Source organism: Anas acuta, chromosome 1, assembly GCF_963932015.1.
Source record: "Anas acuta chromosome 1, bAnaAcu1.1, whole genome shotgun sequence".
In the NCBI taxonomy this organism is placed as follows: domain Eukaryota; kingdom Metazoa; phylum Chordata; class Aves; order Anseriformes; family Anatidae; genus Anas; species Anas acuta.
The window spans coordinates 61,045,559-61,065,925 of NC_088979.1; the positions used below are offsets into that span (position 1 = coordinate 61,045,559).

General features: G+C 38.6%; 1 protein-coding gene across 1 annotated transcript in view; it reads left to right on the forward strand.

Moving 5' to 3' along the window:
- The window catches only part of IRS2 (insulin receptor substrate 2), a 30,896-nt gene extending 11,339 nt beyond the window's left edge, over nucleotides 1-19,557 (forward strand). The window contains exon 2 of the mRNA XM_068678625.1: nucleotides 17,129-19,557. Within this exon, the coding sequence (XP_068534726.1) occupies nucleotides 17,129-17,133 (5 nt within the window). The 3' untranslated portion in view covers nucleotides 17,134-19,557. The remainder of the gene's footprint in view (nucleotides 1-17,128) is intronic.
- Nucleotides 19,558-20,367: the final 810 nt, after the last annotated feature.

The following is a 20,367-nucleotide window of genomic DNA, read 5'->3' on the forward strand; positions in this document are numbered from 1 at the left end:
GCCTGAGGCTGCGTTAAAAAGGACATCTCTTTATCTGTACGTGGATGTAGTGCTTTGTGGTTGCATAACGTGTTCATTCTCCAGGCATCTGATTTGTAGTATTCCAGGTTTTTATTACGTCACTAGGCCAGTGGGGTCTTAATTTGTCTTTCGTAATTTTTTCTTCTGTGTTCCTGTTCGTTTGCTTCTCTTGTTTGAAATGCGTCTGGGTGACGTTCCTAGCCGATGCTACCCAAGGCGAGGGTGTCTTTGAAGTAGGCCAGGATGTTCTTTGCTAAATTTAAAAACTACCCAAATATTACCCAGAGTTTGTAGAGTATTAAGCGGGATTACATGACGCACGGATTAGACATTGTTGAGCAGCTTGTTTTTGTTTGAAGGGGTCAGAAATGGAGGCACTGGGGCTTTAGTGTAATGCCAAACTGGTGAACTTGCTGGAACCAGCAACAGCCAAAGTTTCTCAGAACCAGCAGGACACAGCAGCAAGTCTTCCGAGCTTCTCCAAGTGATGCTCTAAAAGCAAGTGTGCTGTGATGATGAGTGCAAGGTATGAAACTCACTGTTCAGTTTGGTGTCGACTTCAAAGCTGATTCACAGACAACTTGAAGTAGATGAAGAATAATTGTGTAAGTGAGATTGAGGTAGGGGACTTTGCTGCTCTGAAGTCAAAGACAAATCAATACATCTTTCCAGTAGCAGTGGGAGAATCATGTCAATGAAATTAGGGCTAGGCAGTTGTAGTTTTGCCTGTGGGCCTGTGCCCTCTCTGTCAGTATATGATTTTAGAAACAGGTGTTTATGATGGTCCTTTTTGTCCAGTTTAAACTTTCATTAAATCGGGTAACATTTCCAAATTCTCATTCTGTACATGAGTTTGATAGACTTTCCTTTTGGATCCAGGCTTTTGCTCACCACAAGTTACAAGATGATTGAGCAAGACATTCCTATGAACGTTTTTTCGAGGTAGGCTTTGTTCTTCCATGGGAAGCAGGCTACAGAAGGCTACTTGAAGAGTAGCTCTAGGACAAGAAAACAGTAATGAAGTGGACTTTGTCTACCTTCAGGGACGGAGGTAACTGGCACTATAGCAAGTTTTTCTCAGTAACTGATAGTGCTATGTTTTAGTGTTATTTGAAAGGAATAAGAAGAGATTGACATGGGGATGCAAATCTGTTTTCCGTTTAGTTAGTACCAAACTCTTTCACATCACCAAGCTGACTGCTTCAACTACTGTGCTCTCTCCAGTGCTTGAACTACTGAGAGGGTGCAATGAGATTTTCTTCAGTTTTCTTTTTACCAGTTTCTCTGATACTGACTTTCTTTCCAAAACTCCAGTGATAGTTTTTGGTTTATTTTAAGCCGACCAAATCACCAATGAGGTGTCTAAACAAATTTTTCCCTGATACCATAAAAAGACTTCTTTGCAAGGGGGTTATGAGGTTTGGATCTGGAAGGTAGAGATAAAATTCAACTGTAAAGTAGTTGTACTCAATTGTGTTGTAGTATCAGTGGCTTTTACGACATAAACGTTTGGAAATGTTTGTAGGAGGCTTGACTTGCATCTTTTACAACAGGTTTCAGTCCTGAGCAATTATTGCTGCCAAAATTAATGGAGTATTAACTATTATAGTATAATAATGTTGTCTGTTTAGCATAAGAAGAAAAGTTATGCTCCTAATGTAGCCATGTTGTACAAAAAGTATTGATAAAATCTGATAAATATTTAAGTTTGTGAATTTTGAAAAGTCACTTTATATTATTATTTACAGCTAATGAGTCTTTACTATAAAACTGTGAACACTTATATTTAGACAGAATCAAACCTGTTAAACAATTCAAGAGAACATAATTCATTTGATGCTGGTCACAGAATCAGTGCTTGTGACTTTAACAATATTTACAGAGAAGTGGGTATGCAGGGAGGGGTATTAGGAATAAACATACATGATCCTTCCTGAGGCACATAATAATTCAGGGAGCTGGCTATAAACTTAAAATGGGAGTACTTACCATTTTATTGCAGCAGCTCCTCTCAAACAGATATCAGACAGATCCTTGTGTGCACAAAGGTGCTGCTGCTTTCTTTTGGAGATCTACAAAATCATATCATTGCACTGCTGTGTTTAAATCTTTAAATGTCAAATGAAAATCCTACCAAGGTAAACTTTTAACAATAGGTGGTGTATTCTAAGTAAATAGTAGATTGTGTGGGTTCTAAGTAAATAAATTGGTAGTAATCAATTGTTAAATGTTAGCCAATAGGATTATTTCCAAATATAAATCAACCTGTGTATTTCAGTACAGTAAGTGATTTTTACACCAGGTCCTCTTTGTTTTTTTTTGTTTTTTGTTTTGTTTTGTTTTGTTTTTTCACATTAGTATGGACGTTTTAAGTGACAGTAAACTAAAAGCTGTGGGAGAACTGATAACATTAGAAAACAAACTTGTTTGTTTGTTGGTTTGTTTTAAACAAATAAATGCCAGACCGTGGTGGTAGTGAAACAGCTGTGTGTTTTGATGTTTTGGTTTTGTTACTGATCTTTAGTAGAACTAGAATTTGGCCCTGAAGAAATAAATTGATGGACTGCTATTCTTAATTGCTGTATACTCGCCTGTGCTAGGAAGTGTAAACAACAGCCTTAGATCTTGCAGCTTGAATGAGCCTGGTTAAACTGGTGTACTTTAATGCAGAGGGAGCTGCCCTGTGCTGTGAACGAGCTGTGTAAGATGTTTAGATAGAATGCTGCTGTTTGATGTAGGGATCACAGAAGGTCACTTCCAGAGTGGTCTGCAAGTGAAATTGTTCCCCAAGTCTGCTGCATCTGTCAAGAACATGGCAAGTTTTGACTTGCCTTACTGGCCACATGGATGCTCTCTGTATTAAAAGAAAATACTGTAACATCATACTATGCACACTCCTTGATAAATGTCTTTCTTTTGTACTCATAAATTGGCTTGTGTAGGTTTACAAGGTGATAACACTTGAACCATAATACTTTAAAAACACTCTCAGAGTTATTTACATGACACTTTATGTCTTTAGACTCAGCCTTGTATTCTGCTTATTTGTACTTTGCCAACAGATACACTTACACTGTGGTGTTTTTTTTTTTACTAATAATGTCCTTACAATTATAGTGTAGCTTTCTCTGTTTCCTTAAATTAAGCGTAAGTGGGACTTTAAGACCTGTACTTAGGACTCGGACTCCCAGCAGATGGGAGGCATGGGACTGACTATGAGTAGATGGAGAAAGGCTGGTCCTTCAACTGTTCTCTACTTGCTGAGTTTAGAAAGGAAAATAGTAATCGGTTTTGAGGATTCATGTGTAGGAGACAGGTTTAGACTCCCTGTCCCAAGTGGAACAAAGTATATGCATATTGTTGAGCAGTATCTTAACTCAAGATGCGAGCATTAAGAAACATTTCCTTGCTTAGGATTTCATGCTAGTCTATTTTGGATCTCATCCCCTTTATTGAGCACTGATTTTTGGTTTGTCTTTCTGAGGTGTTTTTCCCAAGCACTTTGTAGAGGGCTACCTAAGCAGCCAACTGTTCTTCTTTCCACTTGGTAGGCAAACTCCTAGGGAGCTCTGCTGAGGGTGGCAGAGCAGTAGGCAAATAAATCCTTTATGAAAACTGTTAAATTCTTCTTTGCAATCCTTTATTATTACTTTTTTAACCATGTGAAACCATTGCTTCACTGAATGTTCAAGTGGTTTTATGATGAAGTGGCTTTATCTTACTCAAATTAGTGTAGCTGTAGGTGTGTGTACCTGAGTAAGGTCTTCATTTTGCTTCTGTAATCTGAGAAACAGCTCACATTTTGACATGTGTCAAAAAGATATTTACTTGTTATTTGCATCATATACGAGCAAAGCTAATTCTTACCAGGAAGCAGGAAATACAGCATATTTGATACATGGAGAACTGTTGTCTCATAGGTTTCTCACAAAGAAACTGCACAGTGCTAAAAAGAATTACATTCGGTAATTGTCAGTTAATCCAGGAGCAGGAAACACATGTCCAAATTATGTGATTTAGTTGAGGAAAAACACTGGAAATACACGGTACCCAGAACAGTATGGGATATAGCACTGTGGGCTATGACTGCAACTCAGAATGAACGGCATTGCCATGTGTCTTTTTAGTCTGAATTCCTGTTTCTTCATTTGATGAGCTATTACTGGAATTTTTCTTGTGTTTTTAGAGTGTATGTATTTGTCCTGAAGTATATGGTGGTGCCTATTTTTAACCATCTCTTCTGCTTCTGTAATGAGGTAACTTTTGATCTTATTTTGACAGAGGTTTCCAAGATCTTTCGTAGCAGCTATCAGATACTAATGGGGAAGTTTGCAACCATTTATTTCCTTTCTCCTGAATTGTCGTAGGTCCCTTTTTATACCATTTGTAGCCACATAGTATCTTTCTGGAATCATAGTAATTAACTACATCAATTAAATCTTGTCAATGTACTTTAATTCCAAATAGCTGCTGGAAATAAGGACCTTCAACACAGTATAAGCTACCAGCTCTGAAGTAGTCTGTGGACTGCAATTGCTAAAGCTCCGGTGTCGAGGAACCGCTCATTTACAGGCACTTCATGTTGGGTTTGTTTTATGTGTGTTTTATGGAGATGTTTTTCTCACCTAAGTGGTTTTGTCCAAGTCTTGTATCTGCTGTTTGGGAAAGTGTGTTTTTGTGGTCTCTCATCTCAAATATCGACTGAATCTGGCTTTTTTACTTAGAGACTTTTTTGATGCCTGTTGGGGAGGCTGAGGCACTGAACTGGAAAACACTGGCAGAGCTGTTGTGCCTTTTATTAGTGCCTCACGTTATTCAGTTTGTTTTTCCTGCTTGCGAGCAGACATCTTGTGACTGCTGTGGAAGAGTTTGTTTGATTGTTTGGCATAGGCTGGGTCGGATATTTGCAAGGCAAGGGGGACATATTCCAGAGGCAATTAAGCTATATTTTCCTAACAAGTTTTGTGGGGTTTAGATGTGCTGGGCTCTTGTTTTGGTCAGATGGACAAAAGAGTATAATTAATAGGCAGAAATACCTTTTTCTGAGGCCACAGGATGACCACAGGACTTCATGTTCTTCATGACGGTGGTAGTGAGGCCCTGGAGCAGGTTGTCCAGAGAAGCTGTGGCTGCCCCATCCCTGGAGGTGTTCAAGGCCAGGCTGGATGGGGCTTTGGGCAGCCTGCTCTGGTGGGAGGTGTCCCTGCCCATGGCAGGGGGTGGAACTGAGTGATTTTTAAGGTCCCTTCCAACCCAAACCTTTCCGTAGTTCTCTAATTCTGTGGTAAAATCTTAGGGGACCTTAGTACAGGTGTTCTGAACGAAGCTGCTCAGTTCCACCAGTGTTGTAAGTTTCCAGTGCAAGTGTTTCCAGTAGGTCCTAGTGTCAGTATCCTCTTTCAGGTTTCTATATATATGGTGCTTTCTTTCATCTAGCCATTGTTTTTTCACTGTATGTAGATCTAAGAGGATTTGGCCCCATCTGTAGACACCTCATTTGTTCCTTATTACAGAATCACAGAATTTCTAGGTTGGAAGAGACCTCAAGATCATCGAGCATAATGAAACAGTCCTCTAAAGATGAGGATCTAACTTGCATAGGTAGTCACTGGAAAGATATAGGTGCCTGTAAAGTATTGAAGAGGCAGGTCAAAGCCACTCTTCATGGCTGATACAAGCCTTTTGTGTACCCTGACTATGGAGGGAGCCTGCATACTTAGCATAAATGGGACATCTAGTAGAGGATTGCGGTTTGGTGAGGTCACACATGCTGTGTTAAGGGCTCTTTTAAACAAACTGACTTGAAAACAAGACTGGTATTTATATGTGTATCAACGGCTATAGCGAAGCATTCCTGCCTGGCCTGGCCTGTTCTCTCTGTGATAGTTTATGGTGTATTGTGCATGGTCAGTAAATGTGAAATTGAAAGGGATTTGCATATTCTCTAGCTATGCACCTGCTGCAATGTTCACTGAACACTTTTCAATGTATTTGCTGATCTCAATTACAATACATGAAATATGCAATGATTTCACCTCCTTAAAACTTGGAAGCAAACTTATGCTTTAAAGCTACAGGCATGTTAGGGAAAATACTTGTGTTTTGTAAAGTATTTCTTCTGCAATTCCTTTTTTGTTTTTCACAGAGTATTTCTACAACATCCTAGTTCTTATGAAGTCTCATGTACTGCACAGCATCCTAGCTGTAGTCCCTGAATGTGACATCCCGCAGCGTTCACAACACCTGCTTGAGATGTCCTAAAGTTGGGATGGTGGCAGTAAATACGTGCAGGTCTTTTCGTACTGGAAATTCCCCCTGAAGTCTAGGGGAATTCTCTGCTAGACAGTGGTGGGACTAGAGCCAAACTCTCAGGTGTCACGTCTGAAGTGACAAAGATGTTTGTTGTGTTTTTTTTGTTTTTTGTTTTTTGTTTTTTTTTTTAATCTGTTTGCTTTATTGGAAGAGTCCTAGCAATTTCAAACAGATGCCAGTATCAGTTATATCAGATATATTGTTCTAAGTAGAAAGTATTTTTCAAAATGCTATCTGAGGTAGTGGTGAATATTTCTAAGGAAATTAAGCATCAATGGTTGCTTATAAACATATTTACACAGCAACAAATCAGGTGAGCCATTAAACAAAAGAAGGCAAAGATGCATGTGTGAGAGCACCTGTGAGATGAGGGAAAAAAACAGAACTCTTGAAGCAGTCAAGTACAGCTTTGTTTGTACAAATGTGTACTGAGAGCTTTTGTAATCACAAGAGAGTGCATCGTGCTCTGGAGTTAGCAATATTGGACATGATTGATACCAATTTTTTGTCTTCATTTTAAGTCCGTGAAGTTTGGAGAAGAGTGCTGTAAAAGCACACTGTGCTTTGAGGGCATAGTATTTCTTGTATTTAAACAAATGTTCTTTTCTTGAGGGAAGTAACGTTTTGTACTGCAGGTCTCACTGCAGAAAAACAGCCAAATACGTGCTGTTTTCTAAGCTGAGATTCATCACCTGTCTCATTCCTACTTGTTCCTTAGGGCAGATGAAACTTGGCATTTTGCATTCACCTTCTTTAGCTACCCTTCTCCAAAGTGAAGCTTCTGCATCTGTTTGGTCTTGCTGAGCTAATGAATGTGCGCTTGCTTCACTTCACACCTGCAGGAAATTCCTAGGAAAGACTCAAGGTGCATGCAGTAGAGCTGGGAACAATCTCATTTATTCAGTATAATCTGTGTTTTGGGGGTGAGAAAGGAAAATAGGAGTAAGAGGAGGATATTATTCTATACACTTGCTGCTATCGCGAGTTATTTTATGACCAACTTCCAGTTTTTAAACTGGTGCTCTCAGAAGATAAACTGTAAACAAGAATTGCTTCTCTAAACAGTTTACTGAGCTCTTTGCCTCTGCTTGTGAACAGAGTAGCAGCTAGCCTCCAGGTGTGATATGTGAATGGTATTTATGATGCCCATGTGACAAACATACATCCTCTCCCTTCACCTTGTACCGTAATACTCACTTCCGTATGCAATACGATCCATATCAGCTTCAGAAGTAAATGCTAATTCATCTAGAGATTAACTTCAGAACAACACATTGTAAAGGAAGTTACAGGTTCCCCTGTTTGTTTTAAACGTTTGCTTTATAAATGAACATTAAAATGACTTATTTTTTCTAGCATTTCTCAGAAATGCCGTTGATCCAAGGGAGAGCATACAATCTAGTTTGTAAATAAGAAATCTAAAGGATGAAGGTATTGAAATCAACGGGGACTGGCACCCCACTTAATTTCTGACTTTAAGATAGTAACCACTCTCCCATGTGTAGGTATTGGTTGCAAGCCTACAGTCCAAGGATGTTAATGAGAGCTTGGCTTGTTGCCTTTAACAAGGTAGCTAGGGCTACCTGCCTTCTATAAACATTCTCCTGAAATACGATCATAGCCCCTATGAGTACCTGGGAAAAAGGTGAGATGCTTTGATCATTCTCTGTGGGGGTATTATGAAGTATTTGCTTAAATTGGATTGTTTTGGTTCTGGGCAGGATCTGTCTCCCAAATCCCATGTTACTGGTCAAAAACAAAAACAACAAAAAAAAACAGGTTTGCATCATCTACCAACCCCCATCCTGCCTCCTGATACCCATCTGGGGGAAAACCCAGCCATGGGGGCAGAGAGGGAGTCCCTGAGCAGTGCAGTGGGTTCCCTGCTTTGTAGTTGTCTTCCTTACAGCTCAGGACTTGAGGGCTGTCAGGCGAGTTCCCCTGCCTTGTTTCAGGTGTAGACACTGACATTTCTCAGTATATTAAATTGTGGCTGCTTTTTGTCAACGTAAATCTGAGACTGAGTTTATAAATTTTAATTTGGTGTTGTGTAGACTGTGCTTAACAGGTGCCGCAGTGGAAAGGAGTGTAGCTGAACACAGTAAGATGCACAGATTATAAAATAGCAACCATAATATTGTAATGCACAGAAATAGATCTAAAAAAGTTATTGACCAGCAATAAACTAAGCTTGTGCTTCAGACAGCCAGAAATCATTTTCCTGCAGAAATATTTCAGAGGCTTGAAAAATGTAAAGGCTCATTCACAGGAATATGTATTTCCCTCACGTCCGTGTAGTCGTGTCCCTGATAGCATATTGAATCTGGCCATCACTGGTGGCGGGCTGCCACAAGCGAAGTACTGAGATCTGTTACAAGTGAAGTTTACCTTTTCACTACATTTTGTTTGTGTCTTTTTCTCACAAATTTAGTCTTTTGAATTCTTTTCACAGTACTCCAAGCACTTTTTTCAAGAGTTTTCTTTTCAGTTCCTCTTTTATATGTTGATAGCACAAATATTTCATTACTAACAGGAGCAGTACATTCAACAAAAAGCCATAATCACACATCTATTCAGATAATTTCCTGTGATTAGTAGAGAAATATATCGTGCCTTTGTGCATGTGCAGTGCCTAGCACTATAGGCTCCATTAATAGAGGTTTCTAAGCACAACATAAATACAAACCCCACAAAGTTTGCAGAATATATATAATAAAAAAAAAAGCCTTTAAAATAAGAAGACTTCGGATAATGGAAATATGTTACTTTTTTATCCAAACTTTTGTACATAGGTGCTTGAATTATTGTTTAGGTGGAATTAGATGGAAAAAGGTTAAGTGCTTAACCTGGTTTGTGCTACTGTAATAACAACTCTGGGCTACTAGAGACATACTCTTAAAAGAATAGGAGTAATATTATATACAATAAGATTAATAGCTGAATGGAATTATGTGGCTATTTAATGATTCTCAGTAATGATATTTCAGAAGATAAGAAATTGAGAAAGCAAACTTCCTACTTTTTTTTCAAAGCAGCATTCCCTAAAACAGTGGCTCATTCTTCTTTTAGTTTGAAGGAAGGATTCTACGCTGGTTTCATGGGAAAAACAAACAAACTAAAAAAGCTCTTTAAACTCAGACAAATGACCAAAAAAAAAAAAAGGGGGAAAAAAATACCTTTGTATAGACCTACTGGGAGAAGCATGGTTGAACACACAATAAGTTATAGGAGCTCTCTGTGTGTCAAATATTGAGAACCCATTAGGAAATCATGGAAAAATGGGAATACTACTCCTGCTCCATTTTTTTTTTTTTTTTTTTTTTTTTTCCTAAAAAGCAGACAGTAGATGGGCAAAATAAAGTAGTGAGCTCAGCACTGGATATCTGTGGATACTTTTTTCTCTTCTCATAGGGAATTTCCTTTCCCATCCTCTCCCCCAGTCTGTGTACACTGTATAATTTATTTTTGATCGAAGCATTAGAAACTTTTCCATGTAACGTGCAGCATAGGTTTTCTTCTACTAAAAATCCTGAAGAAAGTGTTTGTTAGCCATGTAGAACTTTTCATCCCAGTTTTGCAGGACTGTATAGAAATTTTGGGGCACTGTTTTTGAGCCTTTCTGTTGTGTGCAGGAAACACCCATATGGGGGAATTGCAGTTCTACTTGTTTCTTGTCTCAATATATGAAATAAAGACACAATGGGATGGTATATGGGACTCTTGATTGTACATGGGAACTAAAAGTCCAGCTTTATTGGAGTCATTAAATTAACATGTGGCAGGTTGTGAACAAACAAAAGGATATCATTCTTCTCACACCCTGTAGTTGACATGTGAAACTCCAGACTACAAGTACTGAAAGTTTCCATGAAGGGAGGCTAGGTGCAGGAGTTGTGTTGTATTGCCCGTTTCAATTCATGGTTTTGGGGAGGTTCTTTCTATTTGCAAAGCAGGCAGTTGATTGTGAAAGCTGAAGAGAGCTTTGTCTTTTAAAACATGGCACTCTCAGGAAGATAAATGTCTTCCTCTAGGGTGGAGGAATGTTCCAGTCTCCATACAGACTTCGTAAATCTGAAACCTCTTCATTCTAGGTGCCTAAGCCCTTTTGTCAATGATGAAGGAAGGGATCAATCTTTCAAAGAGTGCCTGGAAGAAGTATTTCTCTTCCCCTAGCCACAATGCTTAAGCGGCTAGAGCACTCACCCAGTACTGACCTGCATCCAGTACCTTTCTAGCTGAAAAAAAAGTCAATTATTTTCCCCAATGCCCTAGTCCCTAGCACATCTTAGCCATATATTCTTCGGTAGAGTGCTCTCATTCTTTCTTACTGAAGCTGTTTTCATGGAATAATTAGATATCTGTTCTAGTGGAAAGAGAGAGTGAACATGACTTCCCACAACTTACATGAGTCCTTATTCCTGTTCCCATGAATATTTAAATATTTAATATGAATAATTCTTCAATTTAATCACTGGAAAAGATTGCTTTTTCTCCCAAGCGAGAGAGGAAAGGCATGCTTTTCATCTCTTTGAGTGCACTCTACCATTGTACGTTTAGTCACATGTACGGAGGTAACCCAGTGGCTGAGAAGAAGCCATCAGTCTTTGGTATTGGCCATTGGTGTCCAAAATATCAGTTAGGTTCTTGCTTATGGATCTAATCTGAAATCCAATTCTGCTTTCTTTTTCCTTGTTACCTTCCTGAACTAAGTCTGCCAATACTGATGGCATTTCAGTCATGGCTGTGTGAGAATATCAAGCTCTAGTTACAAGAGGTCTTCTTTCTTGTCATTGTTGCCCTTGCTAATGGCTACTGCTAAGTGTTAGAGGAGGGACACATACACCTTTGAATTGCAAGCAGAGCAAACTTTCAGCAGCTGCAAAGGTGTGTAAGGTGATTTGGTCTGTGCTCCTGAGTGGAATACAAAGTTGTACACCTCACAGACTTGGAGATTTTTCATTACTGTTATTCATCTGAGCCTTGTGTGAAATAGGGCAGATGAGTTGATGCTTAGAAGAGCCTGTTTCTTTCCTTTGACTATCCAGAATTTAGTCATCCTAGCTCCTCATAGGGTGAGCGGGTCAGAGATGTAGAGGTACACGCTGGGGATGCTAGAAGTGTGCTGAGATGACTATTACCTAATGTACGCTCTAAGGGGTAGACATGCAAATATACGTGGTTTTGTTGTGTCTCTGAAGATGGGGATGGCATGTAGTTCGCTGTATTAGTCACCAATCCCTTCCTCCCTCGCCCTTCATCACTTGTAAAGTGAGCACGTTGTTTTGCAAAGACTGTCTCTAATAAGAAACTTCCCGTCTCACTATATATGCAAAGAGGTGTTACTAGAATTTGCTCATTGCCATCAATCTTTCCCTGGGAAGAGCTGCTCTCTCTCATTGACATGACCAAAGGAGCTGTAAAAATTCAAGCCAACAGGCTAATTGAGGCTACATTTCCAGTGTTTTGTTTTTGCATCCACGATGCTAAAGGAATGATTTGATGGTTTGTAAGGTGGGAGGCAATTACAGTTGCATGGTAATGGCCATCAACCAAGAAGATGACTCCTTTTTCCATGATGGCTAAATCCTCTACTTGTGAACTGCAGAGTGGCTCTTTGGCTGCCCGCCATAGACTAATCTTTTCAGTAGCACATTTCCTATATAGTTGCCACATCTGCTTCTTTGTATGTGTTTCTGTCCCTCTTACAAACTCCCAGTGGAAGGCCAAAAGGACTAGACATCTTTTTTTCTTTTTTTGCCTGCTAAGAGAAAGAAGCTTGATTTTTGCTTAATTCCATTTAACATTTTTAAACAGCCAACTTGCTATACAGCAAGAGAAGGGTAATTGGACAAATTTCAGATAGTACTATGTTGAGTTTTTTGTCTATTTTTTTTTCCCTAATCATGGGATTAAATCACATCTATACAAACTTGTTTAATAGTGTACAGTGGCTGTAGCTCTGAAATTAAGAGGTATGATTGCTAATGTATTAAATTAATCCTGGAAAAATGAGCGTGTCTAGTTTCTTCATTTTAAATTTGAAGTGCCTATTTTTATTATAATTTATATGGGAAATGTGTTTCTGGACCAGCACTTTAGCTATAAATTCATTATAATGGCATTTGTAAGTTTAATCCTTTATTTTCCACATAATTGCATTTTAATGTTTTAGTTATTCATATTACAAAATCTATAAAAACCTTGACAAAATGATATGAAACACAAATTACATCAAATTCTGAAATCAACTAAGCGTAGCACCCATTGTCATCTGCACTTCAACTCTGGACTCATCTGCTAGTGAAAGATTGCAGGTAAAATATTTGCTATCCATGTAAATAGATGGCATCAAATACAGATGCCTTTGATTTTATTAGTACCTTTGGATAAAAGTTGACACTCAATAAATTAATTGTGGGGATTTGTCCGTAGATCAGATGAACATGTCAGCCTTTTGTGTGTATGCTAGGGGAAACAAACAGTATTCGCAACTGCTGACATGTAGCATCTTTTTCCAGGCAACCTAGTGTTTTGTTTCCCACCTTAGAAGATAATATTTCTCCATGTTTATCATAATGCAATTCAAAGTGTTACGATTTTTAACTGTTTGACTGAAGAGAGAGGAGTACTACAAAGCTCATGTTAATAGAGATGACTTTGACCACAGCATCCTTGCTTTACTACCTGAAAGAAATTCAGTAGTTCTCGTTATCAGTCATGAATAATCAGTACTGACCCAATGCTCGCTCTTCTAAACACACAAAACAACAAAAGCATATCCAAATAACATCATGTACTGTTCCTTAGCGGACTTTCATACCAAAAGGGGGTAGTTACTTGGGGCAGCATGTCTCCAAATATGATCAACCATGACTTGTTTTAAAAAAAAAAGTACTTTTAACGTGGCTTTTTAATTTCATGGTTTAACTTGTTTTTCACATCAAATCTGGAGACATTTCACTTTGAATCACTATTATTCTTGGACTTCGTAAATTGATAGAGCGTACTACTTTGTGTTTTCCTGTGAAGTGCTGTTAAGGCAAATGTTTAAGCTCCAATGGAAATGTTTCCTTGTGACGATGGCCAAGCTCTGCTTTATTTGGTAGGAGCATTCTCACTGAATTCCCTGGAATTACTGGTGGAGACCCACAGCTAAACACACGAGCTGTGTTATCTTTAGCAGGGTTACCTCTGTGCTTTTTATTAAGTATATTGCTCCTTAAATTGCTTAATGAGAGTCACAGCTAGGTCAGGATTTGGCTCCTGCCATTTATTTTGCAGGTGGGATCCAGGTCCTTGGGCTGTGCTTGGCCCGAAGCCTGCAAACGTCCCCGTTGTTAACCTTGGGATTCAGTTATATCAATAGGATTGCTCTTCCAGGAAAAGTTAGTTAGCAGGATCAGAGCCTTAATTGATTTGGCAGGCAATGTGGGGAGGGGAGACAAAGGGACAAAGCCAGGGAGCCATTTGCCTGGAGTCAGGGCACAAGCCCGCAGCAGCGCTGGGGGCTCTCAGCCCCGTGCTTTATCCGCTCTGACGGTCGCCCTGCCACTTGAATAAATTGACTGGTGATGAATAACCAGCACCGTGTTGTGCCACGAGCCACACGAGTAGCGGTTTCTGTCTTTTGTGCTTGTTAGCAAAAGAGAATTATTTTTAGGGATTAAGAAAAATTTTGCTAATCGGTTACTGACTTTGAAAATTAATAAGAAGATGAGATCTTTAATTGATTAACCACTGTATTCTCTTCACAGTGTATTTAGCAAATCATTGAGCATTTGGTCACTTTCGAGCAATTTTTGTGTGTGTTTGTTATCTGATTTATTCCCCAGGAAGCACTGGTGTAATCAGCTGACATGAGGTAGTTGTGGAAACCCAGCAGCTAGCATGGAGGTTTTTTGTGAGAAAACTCAAAACCAAGAGGGAACTTCAGCACTGAAACAGTGCTGCTCTTTGTATTGTGATTTCTGTGTACCCAGGGGGAATAAGGTTATCAAATAATATATTCATGTCATTTGGGAATTCTGCTTAGTCCCAGGGTAAAGGTGATGCACACTGGTTTGGCTTGCATGATAGATGACTTTAAGAGCAACGTTGACCTGGGACTTGAAATAAGTAGAATATATTAATGGATGAAGTAAAATAAATCAATATTAGCAATAATGATAGTGATATTGATGTAAATATCCATGTAAAGCCCCGTGAACCACGTTTGGGAGTGCTCTAGCAGAGACCACCCCACCTGCTCCAATTGAATTCTGGCTGGAAAGCACCTGTTGTACTGCAAGAGCAATTGAGAGCAATCAAAGATTTACTCAGTAGCTAACGATCAATCCTTCCCGGTGGCCACCCTAGGCAGACATACTTCTCAAAACATTTTTGCCTGCTGTCTTTGCAGGTACAAAAGTCTCCTTCTCTGATTTCCCTATCTGAATAAATAATTTTTAAATTTATTATTAAAAAAAATATATATATATATATATATATGTATATTGGGCTGTAGCTATCGCTCTGATGCAATGGTAACCTAAACTTAGCTGTTGTGTTGGTTTCCATTTGGAGAAGGAAAGCAATTGCACAGAATCAGTGCATATCTTTAAGCGCTTACATGTATGCCTACATTTAAAGGTTTGACCAGATGGTCTTAGAGGTTTTTTCCAACCTAAATGATTCTGTGATGTGCATGCATCCTGCTTCCCCGAATAAAAGTCAGAACAAAGAGGATTGCTAGGCAACTCTTCCTCAAACAAGGGATCTCTGCTCCCTCCTGAGAGCCACCCATGCTGCCCTTGTTCTCCTTCATAGTCTCGCTGGAATAGATGAGGACTGCCAGGCCAGTTACTTTCTTTTGGTTCCCAACTCCAGATTCGAAGTTTACAAAACCCTCTAGGATATGGTTTCATTTTATGAGATCTTCAGTATCTGTAGCAGCTGTATTTACAGCTCACAACGAGCAAAAATGACAAACCTTGCTGTTCTTCCAGGCTTTCCATGTCCTCTTTCCACATCAGCTTCCCTCGTACTCCCTGAGCTCCTATTTCATCCTATGTATCTGAGTACTACTTCTAATTCTGTCCCACTAGCAACTTTGGGGCTTCCTTAATTGTATCATAAGTCAATTCAGGTTATTAGTTTGGGGATGGGTTAAAAAAAAAAAAAAAAAAAGCTCTTCTTCTGAAGTTTGAATGGCTAGAATTGACTTAGTGTCAGATCAGAAAAGTGGTACCAAATAAATGGCAGTGGTTGCGGGCAATGAGATACTTTCTTTTTGGTCTTGGCAAGCTATTAATTCATCTCAGGCTGTGTCAGTAAACTAAATCCTAAGTAACATCCTAAGTAACTGATCATACAGCAGCTCCGATTGACTTCGACAGTACTTATTCCTTAAGTAAACCTTAGCTCTGAGCGATTCAATAGCAATTTAGTAATTCTCACATATGTGCCAAGATATGTCAACCTGTGTTTTTTGTATAGACTTGAAGAAAAGCTTTTGTATTGGCTTATTAGAAGCTCGTGTGGAGTGAAACTTGCACAGATAAGCACTTTGACATCCAGGGGTCATATATAATTCATAGTGGTCCCAAAGCAAATACTGACTCTATACATACAGTCGAAATTGAAGGACTAAGGCTTTTCTAGGTAACAATGTTAGTTCCCAGAGTGAAAATCCCAGAAGCTTCAGCTTCTAAAAAAACAACTTTTGACATATGTCTTCAAGCTAGAGTTTTCATCTAACTTGTAAACTTGGGTACAGCAACATACAACAACGAAATTGCTTTAAACAACAAGATAGACTAGATAACATTAATAGTACTTAGAGGAATTTAGTGTTGCAGCCTGGGATTGTATCGGGCTATACCACTTAGCACCTTTCAAAATGAGGTGTCAGTGTTCTTTCATATAAAATTTACAGTCTTGGTGTTTTGATCACTACTGTTTTTACATTGCTGCTTTATAAAAATCTTAGCAAACTGGAAAACTATCAATAAACAACAAATTGAGGAAATTTGATTTTTAATGACCATGTTAACGAATGACCTTAATGTTGTGAGTTAATCAACGTGACATCTATTTATGGCGGTGGCATATCTTATCCATTCATTCTTTGCAGTAAAAAAAGAGAGGAGTCACTGGGTTCTTTAAAATAGGATGGGTCACTTCATAATCAGTTTCTTTCTATGTTACTGCGTAATTCACTTTCAATGTTTAAAGCAGCCCTGTAGGCAGTAATCTGAAGAAGGTTCCATCCGTTTGCCGACAAATTCATTTTCTTTTACTTACAGAATAATAGTAAATCAAACAACTAAATTAGGACAAGGGCCTTTCTTACTTTTTTGGAAGACTCTTTCCCTAAAGTTAAAACAGTCTCAAGAAACTCTTGTTTTTAATGTCTGGAACTGGACAGCTTTTGATAACAACCAGACAATTAAAAAAAAAAAAAAACACTTGAATTTGTACCTACTTTCTGCAACACATTTTTCTTACTACTGAAACAAAACAGTGAGGGTCACAGCTTCCACTGGGGGGATTTCATGGCGTGTTTTCTAGCCAGTACTGCCTCCTGTGTTTTGCTGGAAGTCCTACACAAGGAACATCGTATGGGATTGGAAAGAGCTCCTTTTGTTGCCTCCACAATGCCTTACGATGTACGCAAATAGAAAAGCAGTTATTACGTACCCTTATTTTCCATGAAACCCCCTTCTGAATGATCTCTATATAGTATTTTGTGTTGTATTAATCATCAATATGATTTTTGTTGCAGCTGTTATTGACTCTCTTTCGTTTTTCTTTTCAGAGTGAAGGAGTTAGTTTTATCACCATGACCTCAAACAACAGAGTACAACATTCAAAGAAGCTGCTCAGCATACATGGTTTTTTGTTTCGTTTTGTTTTGTTGTTGTTGTTTGTTTTTTAACTGAAGCTGCTTAAGGTTTACTTTTTGTTGTTGTCATTGTTGGTCTGGACGGTTACTTAACTTTCGAACTGTTGTGGACTAAACCGTACAGCGGATCAGCGAGGAAGGGAAAGCAACCTGCCCAACTCACGTCCTGTCAATGGCATCTACACTATCATTTTGCTGCTGTTTTGGCAGGAGTTGGAGATGTTCTTTAGGCAGTAGGAACTTTTCTGCCAGCCTCTTTAACTAATGGCCAATGCCTTCATTTCCTTTTTCTGCAAAGACAAACTGTGTTTATCCTTTGGCATATTAGGGGATTCTGTGGCACCTGCTGAAGCAGTCAGATCTGGTATTTACTGGCATAATTTCAAGCCTATCACAGTACTACCTACCTCAGTTCAAAGTAAAGCCGGATTTGCGGTGTTTGGTGTACGACAGGACCTCCTTTATCTCTATGCTGAGTCTCTCTCAAGAGCGGTCGCCAGCCTTACTGAACTTGTAACGCATACAGCTGCTGCCTGCTTCTCCACCGCCAGCTGCAGAGCTTGCTTCTCAGACGGAGCCTGGTGAGGGCACTGGAAAGTCTAAGACGGGATGAAACTCTGTGGATCGGACTTGGACGGAGGATTTAGAGTAGTTGAAAAATAAAAATGTGTAACTGAAGTGACATTGAGTTAAAAACATCAAACCGTATTGGGGGTATCTCTCTTTACCTTTGACAACTTGTTTAATCCTCTCTATGTAGGTGTTGATGTAGGTACTTCAGATTGCAAAAGCCTTTTCTCCTATCTACAAGCTCACTTTTGTCAGTTTAACCCTGTTCTTAGCTGCGTTTCTTGTAACCAAAAATCTATGTAGGCATGCTAGGAATGCAGGGCTGATAGTGGGTATCGGACAGGTTCGAGCGCTAATATTAACACAGTATTATTTTGCCATCTAGGAAGTCCTAATATTTGCCTTCTACCAGAAAAGCATCACTGCAGCTTACAGGCATTATTACAGGGAAAGAAGAAACATTACAGTCGCTTATCCAGAGTTATTTTCAAGACTACTTGTGCATCACGTTTCAAGCAGTCTGAAAATACAAGTGACGTGGCGGCTGTGGTCACAAGTCATACACAGCTGATGCTCCAGACTAGCAGAATGTCATGCCACCTTGTTTCTCCTTTGATAAATTTGTTGAAGAGTTCATATACGTTTTAATGGTACCTCCCCAGTGCCTGCTCTGATAGACATGTAAGTATTACTAAGTTATTTGAGTTATGTGAGACTTATTTTTCTGAAAATCATTGTGCTAGGTGGGACCTGTACATCACTATTAACAATGCATTATCATTTTGGATTTTTTTTTTCTGAGGAAGACGAGAGTCGATGTCTTACAAATGAATGACAGTGTGATCTTCCTGCTTACATGCTGAATTTTTAGAACTGAGGATTGTATTACAAGACAAAGATGAATGTAAACTAATTCCTTCCCTACCCCTTGAAACACGTTTATTTTTCAGTGTAATTTTGGGGGTCTTAAATCACAGCAATGCATAGGTTAATACAATATTAGATCTAAAATCAATTTAAATATCTAATCTATCTGAATTGTGTTTGTTTTTTTTTCCAATAATAATAATACTATAAATGGTTCGAAAACACGCTAAAATGCTGCTTGTTCAATTCTGGAACTGAAAAAGCAAATACCATTGTTGACATTTTCTGTCTGAACCTCCCTATAGCACTGAGCGTGGTACCTGCTGAATACAAAATTTTGAACTTCTATTTTGAAGGAGCCCTCTGTACTGATTAGGAACTCATGCCACTAAAATAAATGGCTAAAACGCATACAGCAACTTCAAAACAAAAACTTGACAATATAGTCAATTCTTCTCTATCCTGTATATTTCGCAAAGGCATATGCAATACTTACATTCTTAATTTAGTTTACAGAATGGAACCAAAATGTATAAATGTTATGTTTGCTAAAACTTCACAATGTATATTGGGTCTTTGTACATTTTGCCTGACTTACCTTAAATTTAAAATATTTTTTGCTATATAACCTTAACAGTTATTAAGCAGTGTTTTCTTTTTGGGTACGTATTGTTTCTGGATATCAAGATGTTAAATATATTTCTTGCTATTGTGATATGACAAGAGACTTAACTTATCTTGCTGTGTCTTCCAATGTACACGCTGTATATAAGGATAAATGTGATGCTGCTGGAGACCAGAATAAATGGAACTAGAGTAGTGTATTGTATTTAGTCTGTATTGATCATGGATGCTCTCCTTAATAGCCATATGCAATAAAATACATTATTTATGAAAGAAGTAAAGTATTTGTGTGCCTTTTCTCTAGGAGTGTTGTTTTTGTTGTTGTTGTTTTTGGGGAGGCGGGGAGGTTGTTTATATAATAATCATTTTTTCTCTTTTAAAGTGAAAAACATTCTCTGAGTAAATCTTACTGCTCTGCGCATGCTTACTGTCTTTTAACACATACAACACTTGAAAATTCATGAAACCATTTTAATTTTTTTTTCTTAGTAATAATCTGTGTAATAAAGGCAAAGTTTATATTTTTAATTCCAGTTTAGAAAGTTCTCATCCAAACAGATGATTAAGTGAGTCTCTCTGGGAGTTTATTTAGAGGGAACACGCTTGCCCTATACATACCATATAGTCACACCGGTACAAGGTGAATAGGAGCCCAATGCGCTGTGCAGGTATCTTCATCTGCTGGCTTGTGTGCTTTGGGGCACAGTCAGGGATGCCATGGGGTCACTGTAGCCAAATTTGCTCTTGGTCAGTAGGAGGGTTCCTTAACTTGCAATTCTTTTTCATTGTTCCTTGCATTCATGTAAATGCCCGGTGATGTGATGGTCATTGACTCACGACACGGATTGTAGTGACAGTGGATGATGGTAGACTGATAAAAAGCCCGATCTCTCTTTCACAGCTGAGATCTCCTTCATTTAAACTGAGGAGTGTCTGAATGACACACCTTGTTGATCACACAGAGAAGACATCGTCTCTCAATGCACTATGTTTAAAGTGAGTTGAAATGAAATTCACTCAATGTTATATATAACATAATATATATATATATATATATAACATATATGGCAACATATGCCACTAAATGGGCT